Source organism: Perna viridis, chromosome 5 (assembly GCF_037379345.1).
Source record: "Perna viridis isolate PV_CMFRI_1.1 ecotype Kerala chromosome 5, ASM3737934v1, whole genome shotgun sequence".
Lineage (NCBI taxonomy): Eukaryota > Metazoa > Mollusca > Bivalvia > Mytilida > Mytilidae > Perna > Perna viridis.
The window spans coordinates 20769992-20782202 of NC_142449.1; the positions used below are offsets into that span (position 1 = coordinate 20769992).

The following is a 12211-nucleotide window of genomic DNA, read 5'->3' on the forward strand; positions in this document are numbered from 1 at the left end:
GGAATATTAAGGCACGTTGAACAAATCAGCTTTCATGGCGCAGATGAATAAATACACCATAACGATCCACGAGCTCATGATGACGGCCATAAAACTTCTGTAGTGATGACTTAAATCTTGTATTAAATTATCCTGTACCAGCAGCCTTATTGTAAGAGTCTAGCGCGATACACAAAGTCTGCAAGCTCTTGCATAACGTATGAGTCGTGATATGAAAACTGCCGAAAGGATGTGCCACAGATGAAAGGACAGTTGACAATACGGAACGAAAATGTAATCGCGTTTGTCGTATAGCTTGCATGGTCAAAAGTTTTCCTTTACTATCAATCTCTGAGTGTAGGTCAAGATATGAGGCTGACTTCACAGTTTCTGTAGTATCCTTTATCTCTAGTTCTTTGGGATAGATGCCATGTGTCAAGTCCCCGAAACTAGAATTGTTTAACGATAATACGTCATCTACAGTACCAATAATTTACCAACGTTTAACTAACACATTTCTATTTTGTACTGAAACTGTACTGTTGTAATGACTATTGAAACAGTACTGTATTTTACAGTAATGTTACAGTACTGTTACTTACAGTACTGTTTCATCACTGTCATCTACAGTACTGTGTCATTACTGAATTTTACAGTACTGTTCCATTACTGAATTTTACAGTACTGTTCCATTACTGAATTTTACAGTACTGTTTTATTACTGAAGTTTACAGTACTGTTCTATTACTGAATTTCACAGTATTGTTTCATTACTGAATTTTACAGTACTGTTCCATTGCTGAATTTTACAGTACATTTTCAGTACTGTGTGTGTAACAGTATCGTTTCAGTAAGTTACAATTTAGTAATATAAGTAATATAATTCACTAAGTTGTAGATCTACCAATGAAATGTGTATATATCTGACATATCAAACACTGACATTACTGGCAATACCTCACATGGCCTATGGCAAGGTGTGCTAAAATTTTAACACTAATGTATACTCTGACATCGTGATCATCTGCAAAATCCCATATATTGCAGGTTGATTTTGACCCTGCAAACACATATTTTTTTTGCAAATATCCTCTTAAAGACAAGATAATAAATGGTTAATCATTTTAGATTTCATCCCTCTACCACTTGAAATTGAAGCTATGGACTTAAACCAAGAACTTAACCAAGGTTTTACGTACACATGGACAAGGGGAAAACTATATGTCTGACCCACTATCGTGAGCGGGCCATTACTAACGAACAATTGCTACATCCCTCTCCAACTCTGTTAAAATTGGGAACTAGAAATCTGACAAAGTCTGGAAGGGCCCTGTTTGTAACCAATCTACGTTTTTTTTTCAATAATTCAACAAATTTACACAGAATTTTGATATGCGAACCCTCAAATGGTACTGAATCACTGTGTAAAATTTCATATCTCAACTCCATGTACATTGATATAGTATTTGTCTCGTCTGCAAATGAGGAGTGAGACATACATGTACAACAATTTAGGTATCACTTTACCGGCGACGTTAACTTTTAGGTTAAAATTTTATGAGCACCTCCATATCTCAGAAATTATAAGTTCTAGGTTGATACGTATGCATATGCCCCAGTAGTAGCCCAGCACAGCTGCATCCCCATCGTTTGACCTTGACCTTGATTTTCCAGTTGAATGACAATCTTCAATGCATATAATAGCAAGGTTAAAGTTTTATGAGCACCTTCATATCTCAGGAACTAAAAATCATAGGTTAATGAAACATGGTATGCATACACCTTTACAGATTTAAGTTGGGTTTTGTGATGGCGCAGGCAGGCGAGACGTACTTTAGTGTTAACTCTTGTTTGAGTTTTAAGTGTTCACAAGAAACTGTGGACGGACAGGTAGACGGACAGACACAGTGAAAACTATAGGGCACCACATTTTCAATGCTGGGCCCTAATAATAAAATAATCTGAACCATGTAGCTAAACTAAAAATGACTGACAGAATTATATGTAAAGAAGTGGCTTCGGTTTTTTTACTCTCCCTTTCAGTCGTTTTCTGTTTGACATACTCTCCATTTCCATTTTTTTCTAAGTGTTGGTTGCGATTGCAAGCAGGTCACAGAAACCCCCTGCCGTCTATCATTTAGGGATTTGTTTTTTTTTAATTTCTATTTTTTCAATGTGTTTTTTATGCGGAAAGATGAAATGACAATGGAATAGTATTGAAGCAATAAAATGTAATTGTAAAGAACCAACAAATCAAACACAATAACACAAACATGAGGCTCAAAAGTAGCTTACATTCTTAACTATCTAACTAGATAAAGCGCCTATCAGACACGGATGTCCCGCCTGTTACTGCAATCAATTTATAGGCATTAAAAATGATCTTATTCATGATAAGTGGTGATATGAACCGTAACCAACTTGACCAAAGTCGTTCACGCATAAAATGTAGGTCATAGTGACCTAATTCATACTGGGCCATGATTTACTACCCAAGACACATCTACTGACCAAATATCATTGATGTACCACATGTAGTATCTGAGATATGGACCTTAACCAAAATGTTACAGACAGACTGACGGACAAGGGTAAATCTATATGTCCCTACCACATACGTGGACGAGACATAAAAATGAACTATTGTTATTAAATGTTGTACGGTACATGTAATTTGTCAGTTGTGACCTTTAACATATGTAAGGTTTCAAATTTTCAATTCTGGTTTTGTTTGGTCAAAGCCTCGACAAGCTGGACCACCAGCTGTATTTTTTTCTCTTCGGTCTCCATTTTGGCCTTATGTTGTTCCTTTATCATTCCTATTAAATTTTGCTGGTCATGTCTTACAGTTTGTAGGTGACTGAAAATATCTTCGTTGGTAGTTGTTTTCTTTTTCTTTTTCAGATGTGTAGACTCCTCTACATCAACCTCACTAAAAGATTCATCATTGCTGGTCATGCTAGTAGAGGGTTTAACATGTACCGATACACCGGATTTCACACTAGGAACAAACTCTTCGGAAGAGCTTGTTCCTAGGGTAAAAACATGTGTCACCTTTGGCCTATATCCATAGCAGCCTTCTAACTCTTGGACAAATGCACACTCTTTCTTGCGGTCCCTTCCACTTTTCCTGTTATGATCCACAACGTCACGATAGTTGTTTGTTAGGTTCTTCCACTTCTGCTCGCATTGAGCACCACTAAAATTGTGACCTTTGTTTGAGATCTGCTCTGAAATTTTTAACCAAATATCGTTTTTCTTAATTGACGGTTTTGCAAACATATGCTCATATTGTTTATGTAACTCTATGAGTTGTGATGTGGCTTCTTTCGACCACTTTGAATTTGGTGTGCTGCATGATACTGGTGATGAAGCATCAGATAATACAGATTCCACATAGGATAGGCTAGACATTTTCTGTACAGATCCATTTTTGCCTAAAATAAAAATGTTCATGGTTATTTTAGCCAAAATCTTCAGAGATTTCCATTTACTAGTGGTTGCTCATGTTTATTTTTGTTGTTTGTGGTTTTTCATGTTCGTTTTCTTGTTTCTGTTTCATGGGATGATTTTTTTCGTACCCTTTCTTTGCTATCATAAATGCTATTTGTCAAAATCTGTGACTTACGAATTCATGAAAGTTTTTATTATTGCATCAAGTGTTTAATCACATTTATTGGCCAAGGTACATGTTGTTGGCTTTATATGACTATAGATTAGATTGTGAATAGACAATCTTACTCTATTCGTTTACATGTACTGATTACTGTGAATTCATTTATTTTCATGGATATTAATTTTCTTTAATTTATGAAAAAGTGTTTGTGGATTGTTAAATTGTTGATGCTGGATTTGGCTTCCTTTTTCGAACATTTTACTGGATTTTAGTCTCTTTTTTTTTTAACTCTCCCAATATCTTTGATTTTGTGCCTACCAATTTTTCCGATTTTAAGGGGACGACCATTTGATTTTGAGGTGGAGGGCTTTGCAGTTTTAGTCGGGTCAGAATATTTATTTTTGAAATTCTTCAGGTCAGAAAAATCCACTTCATGACAAGATTATTCATTTTTATACCTCATACGACAGAACCTTGGGCAAGATCATTCATTTTATTTATTTTCTGGGTGGCTCATGTCAGAATATTTATTTTCATGGTTTTCAAGGCCAGAATATTTATTTAAAAAGACTGCCTGGCCCCCCTCTCAGAATCAAATGGTTGTCCCCTAATGCTTCTGAATAGATGTTACTAATGAAAATATGCATGTATGTATCCAGCATTTCAAAATTTACAGTTGTTTTTTGACATTTCGGTCATATTTGTTTTTCTGAAGTGTACGGCATACAAAGCAATGTTAAATTTCCTTTTCATGGGGTACTAAATTTCATGGGTGGAGTCATGGTGGACCTATCCTGATCCCCCACGAAAAATAATGAAACCTCAGTAAATGCTTCTACTAAAGATTTTTGCTCTGATTTTTTTTATCTTACCAGATTCACTAGGGATATCTGCACAGACGTATTCCTCGAATGCTGGACACCAGTCCAAAAGCGTGTTTAAACCCAGGGATTTATTACTTCAACTGCCTCCTTTCGGTCAGGTGTAAGATTACTCATAATTTTCTGATACACAGTGGTTGTGTTCTTTTTCGTTATTACTGGTATATCTGCCGCTCCTACTTTCTTGGTAAATGTTTGGGCGTTATTGATATTTGATGTAAGGTATGACTTCAGGATATCTGCATTGGTATACTGATGATACTTTACAGGTATAAGTGTACTGAGAGGGCCGATGGGTTCTCCCTCAATATACAGCGTTTCTAAAATATAAAAATGAAATTTAATTAAAGGGTGTGTATGTACATGCAAGCCACAGATGTCCATTCGTTACCGCAACATTTTGTAAGTTAACCCATTACTAAAGGAACACCATTGCCCTACATGAAATAAATCAAATAATTGATTTGGACTTGGTTGCATATCGAAGCATACGATTGATACATGATAGTTGCTGAGAAATCCACTGTGTACTAACGGACAACGACAACGGTTGTTTCGTATTACTTCCGGTTTTCGGGAACTTTAAGAAAATGATCAAAATTTTTTGCTAGCGACATAATAACTTGTGTATCAAAATCACCCAAAATATTGCTGAAATTGATTAAATTAAGATTTTGATTTCCCCTTTGATGGTCCTAATTTTCATTTTTTATAGACATTTTGAGAAATACATATTTGACTTTGTTATTTTTAAAATGTGACGTCACAATGTGTGTAACGTCATAAACTCCTTGACGTAAACCATGAAAGGAGTTCAGGAAAGAAAATAGAAATATTTTTTTGTGAAACAGAAACCTGCTGAGATTGCTTTACTAACAGTTACCGAAAAATCAATAGACATTATATTGCTATGATGAGGAAAACATACTAGCATTAAAACATCGGGAACAGAAAAATAACTCGCTTTTTTTAGCATATCATAAGATATACTCTGATATTTATATGCCAAAAAATACGGGTTGTACACACGGTCCAAGAATTTAAAGCTGTTTGCAGGAGTGATGTGTACGTAATTCAGCCACTTTTGTTATAAACAGAAGTACATCGTTTGGTGTTTTACTAATGACAATTGACATGATTACACGAGTACCCACTTTGCATATAGGGGGTCAATAGACATGCCTTCTTACTATCGTCCTATTTCAATTTGTTCTTTGTATAGTTTCCAAAATTTTTTAGGGACATGTTTGTTCGTATCTCTATGCATACATAAGTATTTAAATGATTAAAAAACGAATACAGGGAGATCAGTCTGATTTAAGACTAGTCCATTCACATTGAACATACATGTTCCTGGTAATTGATGAATGGTTGAAATATATGAATAACATTTCAGCAAGGTTTTTGATCTCGTAAATCATTTTACACTTGTTGGATAAGCTGAAATTAAATGGTATAGAGAGTATCCTTTGGCCCGAGTGAGCTAAAAAGGGGTTACCTGCCTGCAAAACATCCTTTGGAGATTATCCAACCGTACGAATATCATAGCGTTTTATAAAGTGGAAATGGCTTGTCAAGCTTTCCTATAGATGATGTTGGAATTGTGATGTCGGCCTAGATTTCATGAATTTATTGTTCCAACCAGATGATTACTAAAATTTCTGTCAATGAGATGCTTACACTCCAATGAAGAATTTGCCCCTCCAAAAAACGTGTTCCTTTTTCACATTCAGTGGTCGTTTTGTTATGTAACATTTCATTTTCAAGTTTGGTGCCTTTACGAGTAATTTACAGTTGGTTGTCCAGAAGTTGAAGAACGGTGGAATATATTATTGCAGCGATAGGGCAGACCATTACACCAGCAAAAAAAGAAGAAAAAGATGAAATATAGGGATGCCATGAATGGTGACTATAGAAATGCTTATCCAAAGTATTTTTATTCTTAAAAAGAAAATATTTATGTATGGCTATCTTTGAAACCAGGTGCAGTTCTAGGATTATATCTTGGGGTGTAGAAGCGACAAGATGTCGGAGTCCCAAGTGGGTCAAGAGCAAGGCCATGTTGAGGAACCTCCGTTTTGACGGTTTAAGCATTGGATATTGAAGTAGACAGACTTACTGGTCTTGAAATACGATATCAAACAAGAAAAAAATTAGGTCTACAACACGCTGGGTATCATAATGTTCACAACAAACCGGAGCATAAAATTGATTATAGCGCCGTCAAAAACAGCTCCAAGTTCAGTGTGTTATGATACTCAGCGTGTACAAGTACTTTCATACAACTAAATACTGGCAGGGCATAATGTAAAATATATGTATATGAAAATGCAAGTCTCTTTTCGACTCTTCGCTCATCGATCAAATTAAGAGATCAAGGGACTCAGGGAATATTTCTAGAAAAGGTTACATCACAATTCAAGAAGTAAATAATATTAGTTTGGGATGACAAGATTCCTCCCTCTAAATAAAGTATAATTCCGAATCCTGAACCAGATAATAGCATGGGTCTAACTTCGAATGAAAAATAGCTGCATCATATGTTAAGTTTAACAATAGGTACAGACCATTTTCTTTTTCTTGACATAGGGAGGGGGCTGCGATTTTATGTTTATATAGAAATATATCCGTGCAAGCGTGAAAATAATAACTTTTTTCCAACAGTTGCCGGATTTAAACATTTTTATTTGATAATTTACATTGTCAAGTAATGGAGGAATTATTAATATTATTCTTTTCAGGCCATGGATGAGTAAAAAAATAGCTCAAATTTGGATTATTTTTTTCAATCAATGACATGCTTTATATCAACCTTTATAAATATTCGCGTTTAGAAAGGAAAATCATACACAATTTGAAATAAGAAAGTAAATAAATACCATTGTTAGTTAAAGACATACATGTAGCAGTAACGTATAAAATGAGGTAGAATTGGGGAACACTGCAATAGCTGTTTTTCACTGTTTGTGTTCGGTTGATAGCTTTTTAAATTATTTATTTATTCTTTGCAGTATAAACATTTATCACACTGGCAGATAGTTTGCATTTCGGGACGAACATATTCATAAAAATAGAATAGCTTTATTCTACTCGGATTTTGTATGAGAATGATAGCTCACAGAATACTACTCCATTACCACAGGAACTAAGGACCAGGATTTTTCCCTCTTAAAAATATCATTAAATCATTTTGTTTCCATATTTGAGTTATTATGTGTGTTCTCTGACATGTCCGTTTGCTATTTATTGCTGTTTATACTAGGCGGTTTGTATCCAGATGTTTCGGCCATTGTACAAGAGGAAAACAGATTACCTATAGTCGGCGTCACATAAATAACATACTGTTAAAATTTGAATAAAAATATTTTCTACGACTTTATTGACACCTACCGTCGTTTAAATTGTCTTAAATGACTTGCTCATTCGTTTAGCCAAACGGCTTCTCCCTAAACATTGAATCGTTAAATTCCGGTCAGATTTTAATTCTAGGTGGCAATATTTACATTGTAAAAAGTCGGCCATGTTTACAGTGATCGGGTTGCTAGGAGATGTTGTTTACGTTTAAATGGTTTGTCCAAAAACCGAAGAACCCAGAATGCAATTCGGCGTTATTTCGGATATCTCGGATTTATTTTACGCGAACAACGTATAATACCGAGAAGTTGATCAAGCAGACGATTGTCACCGGAGTTCGACGGGAACTTACGCACTTCGTTTGTAAACAAATCGTCCCGTAAAAACCAACATGGCGGATATTAGTATGGGATTTTCCCGTAAGGATTTGTTACGCATGATTTAAGCTAATAAGCGACTTGTTTTTGAGAAGCTGTTTGGCTAAACGAATGAGCAAGTCATTTAAGACAATTTAAACGACGGTTGGTGTCAATAAAGTCGAAGAAAATATTTTTATTCAAATTTTAACAGTATGTTATTTATGTGACGCCGAGTATAGGCAATGATGATGATTTACTCATTGAGAGGTACTTGTAAGTAAGCAAAGACGATGTTATATATTAGCGGATTAAATGGGCGAAAAGAAGGTTCACACCCCTCGGGAAATCAATTACACATACTTTTTATTCATGTGTTTTTTTTTCCAAAAATTTTACCCCCACCGAAACATTCTAAGTCACGATCTGCTTACCAAAAAATAATGTGACTAAACTAACACTAAGCCAAAAACATAATATCAGCCTATACGAAACTCGCACAGGATGAGAGCATGCATGGGGGAAGTGGAAAAAGAATGTCAGTAAATTAAGGGACAGTGACCAGACATGGAAAACAGACTAGCACCACAAAGAACATGAGGTAAAATAATACATTCAAAGTAACAAAAGTAACAGAGCAATTCGGACACCACTAAAAACTGTGAACATGGACCAGGTGCACCGGTAGGGTAAGTGCCCTCTGCTTTTCTGGAAACACCCGCCGAGTTGATCGTTCACTCCTTGAGACGTTCACATTTCCTATTTAAGCGTTCGTGCATCGTTTATCGTGCGTTTACTCATAGTTTTGCGTTCGTTTATTTTTGTACTGTGATTATTTCCTTGATTTAACTCTTATTTTTATATTTTTGGCGATTTTTGATTTATATAATTTCATTAATTTTATTTTCTATTTTTTCTGTCTTCATTATATGTCAATATTATTATTTTTCCTCGTTCGTCTATCGTGCGTTTAAACGCACGCTGGGGCGTTCGTTTATCTGCGTTTAAACGCACGATAGAAGCGTTCGTTTATCGTGCGTTTTGGTGAGCGTTTAGCGTGTGTTTGGATATCGTGCGTGCGGGAAGCCTAAACGTCTCAAGGAGTGTAAAAGTCAAGTCCGAGGTACACAAAAGAGGAAAGGAAAACTGACAGGTTAAAAAACAAATAAGTTTTTATGGCCCTTGTGTGAATCGGAAACTGGGTAATGCTCAGTGCTAACCGACCATTTCATCTTTTAATGAAATGATCGGTTAGCAATGAACATTACCCAGTTTTCGATTCAGACACAGGGGCTCAACGTTACAATTGACTATATAAGTCATATACATTATCAGGGCCCCGATATCTATATATATCTTTTGCCAGTGGTTTCATTGGTTCCCTGGTCAACGACTTACTTCCTGGTAACCAGTTGTCAACACTTTAGAGGCATTTGGTACGGCATCTGAGCCTTGTCTAGTTCCGTAAAAAGTGCTATTTCTGAGAGTGACAATGCGTTTCCTTCGATTTCGAGTCCTGCTTTAAAGAGAGATAGCTAAGAGAAGAGCATTGTCAGGTCAACAAAGTGTTTGACGATCCTTTGAATGAATATAGTGTTAAAGAGATTGTAAGTTAGCATTAGGTGGAGGACAGGGACACCTACATTGTAATTGTAAGAAAGGTTGTAAAAGTGTTGAAAGTGTAAGTGCAAAAAAAAATGAAAGTGATGTATAATTCAAAGTGTCAAATGTCAACAACTTGTAGCAGTAAGTACAAAGGTAAATAAATCATGCATGTGTTTTGTAAATATACGTTTATCATTGTTCAGTCATTTATCATACATAAAATTATAGTGTGATATCATCATATCCACCAAATCTATTTTTTTAAGTTTTACAAAATTAGGTGCACCAGGCATATCAAAATTTCGATTTTTCTTTTTTTTTACTGGTTAAAGTGTCGCTATTTAGTTTATGTTGTCCTGTATAAGATTGGATGTGTTGTATTTTCATTATTGACATACACGTTATTGTGTACTAACTTTCTACAACATATACGTCGAAATGTTGCTCTTCGTATTTCTGAAAAAAAAAAAGGGTTATCAAAATGATATACCTATAGCTACATATCCTTTGCAAAAGATGATCATTTTGACAGACATCTTTGATTTTATGCGAATGTCGCAGTTTTGCTGAAATTGTTGAAAAAGTAATACAATTTGTGTTCACGATCCTGAACTTACTCCATTAATAATGCAAGCTGCTATACGTACATGTAACATATATCATCAATCATTTCTCTTAGTTGACAGTATGGCGGGGATGATGCAGCATTTCTTTAATATATTTTAATATATCATTCATATTCAAGACAACAGAAACCACTTTAAAACTCCTTCAGTGCCATGATATTTTGCCTATACTTCCTTTGAGGGCCAATGATCGGTCAAGATGCTATTCACAAGAACACGGAACGTAGTACCTTGTTTCCGTATTGTTTTTCATTGTTGACGTCAAATGTTACTTACAGGTTTTTTCGAAATCACCGCAACCATTTATTTTCAACTTAATTCAAAGTTTTTTTTAACTTGAGCTAATCGATTTAGCGGTGAGTCCAGAAAAACATGCAACGGTTGCGATGTTATGTATTGGGTTAATTATGGCTCAGTAAATAGTAAATGCTAATTAACTAGATCAGGATTAAGATTAATGTTAACAGTTATATGCACAGACTTTCTTACGACCATCTGTTGATTGATCCCAGTATCAGTGGCCGTTCATGTCAAAATAGGGATATTTCTATCGGCTTACTTTTAACAAGTACTGGCTTACTTTTCAAAAGTATCGGCTTACTTGTTAAAAGTATCGGCATACTTATCAAAAGTAAGCCGATACAACAACTTTATGCTTAGTGAAAAAAGTAACGGCATACTTTTCAAAAGTAAGCCGATACTTTTGAAAAGTATGTCGTTACTTTTTTCACTATGCATAAAGTTTTTGTATCGGCTTACTTTTGAAAAGTATGCCGATACTTTTGATAAGTATGCCGATACTTTTAACAAGTAAGCCGATACTTTTGAAAAGTAAGCCGATAGAAATATCCCTATTTTGACATGAACGGCCACTGATATCCCAGCATCACAGGATTAAGATCTATAGTTTTATTTTGATAACATTTAATGACACTATCCCCAGTTGAACATTACACTGATTTAATTATCTGCTTTAGACAAGTAAATATTTTGGTTTGATTGAACTTAAGGAAGTTAGCCATTGGTTAGAGTTAGAATTTTTAATGTTTTATTTATAATTTGTGGGAGGACTTTTTGGGGTGTTATATTCTCTGTACGTTTTGTATCTTTAGTTAGCTTACCATCATGCTCCGCTCTTGTAACATCGAGCGTTACTTATGTTATTTTTAAAATATTGTACCATCTTTATAACATCATAATAAACGATATATTTAGAACAATGGATTAAGTACTTGAAATAGTGGAATAACCAGCTCCTATTATTATTTGGTTGACTTTTCCGGACTTATAATTTAATAGTTGAACAACGTGTCCCCAGTTGTTTACATGGTGGAGAATTCCTAGTTGTTCACATGGTGGAGAATTTCTAGTCGTTTACATGGTGAAGAGTCCCTAGTTATTTACATGGAAAATTTAAAATCATGAATCCATGGGGTCCCTTTGCATTACCAGAAAGTTTTCTTTAATCTACACCACAGAGGCCACACGGACAAAATGATTAAACAAACCCTTCCAGTTCGGAATTTTCAGAAAACTCTAGAAATGTTTATAATTTATTGGACTCAAGATGCTTTGCAGTCTCCTAAATACAAAGATGTTTTGCTGAGGCTAACAAGTATGGATGTGTTTTCCATAAATGATTAAACTTTTACATGATCTTTGAAATTTCGGAAATAACCTGTTTCGGGAAGATTGACAATGAAAATTCCAAAGCTATAATACCAGGAAAAACACTATAATTGGAGTCTGTGTCATGGTTCCTACTATTCTAAGTACTTTAATACTTCTTAATTT

At 35.0% G+C, this 12211-nt stretch overlaps 1 protein-coding gene across 1 annotated transcript; it reads right to left on the bottom strand.

The window, feature by feature from the left end:
• Window positions 1-2190: 2190 nt before the first annotated feature.
• On the bottom strand, window positions 2191-4790 carry LOC148616457 (uncharacterized). The gene is made up of 2 exons (XM_088581599.1): window positions 4468-4790; window positions 2191-3416 (listed from the first exon to the last, which is right to left on the bottom strand). Exon 2 carries the CDS (start codon window positions 3391-3393, stop codon window positions 2695-2697), a length of 699 nt encoding a protein of 232 aa, XP_088437725.1. The 5' UTR covers window positions 3394-3416; window positions 4468-4790; the 3' UTR covers window positions 2191-2694.
• Between the last annotated feature and the right edge of the window lie 7421 nt (window positions 4791-12211).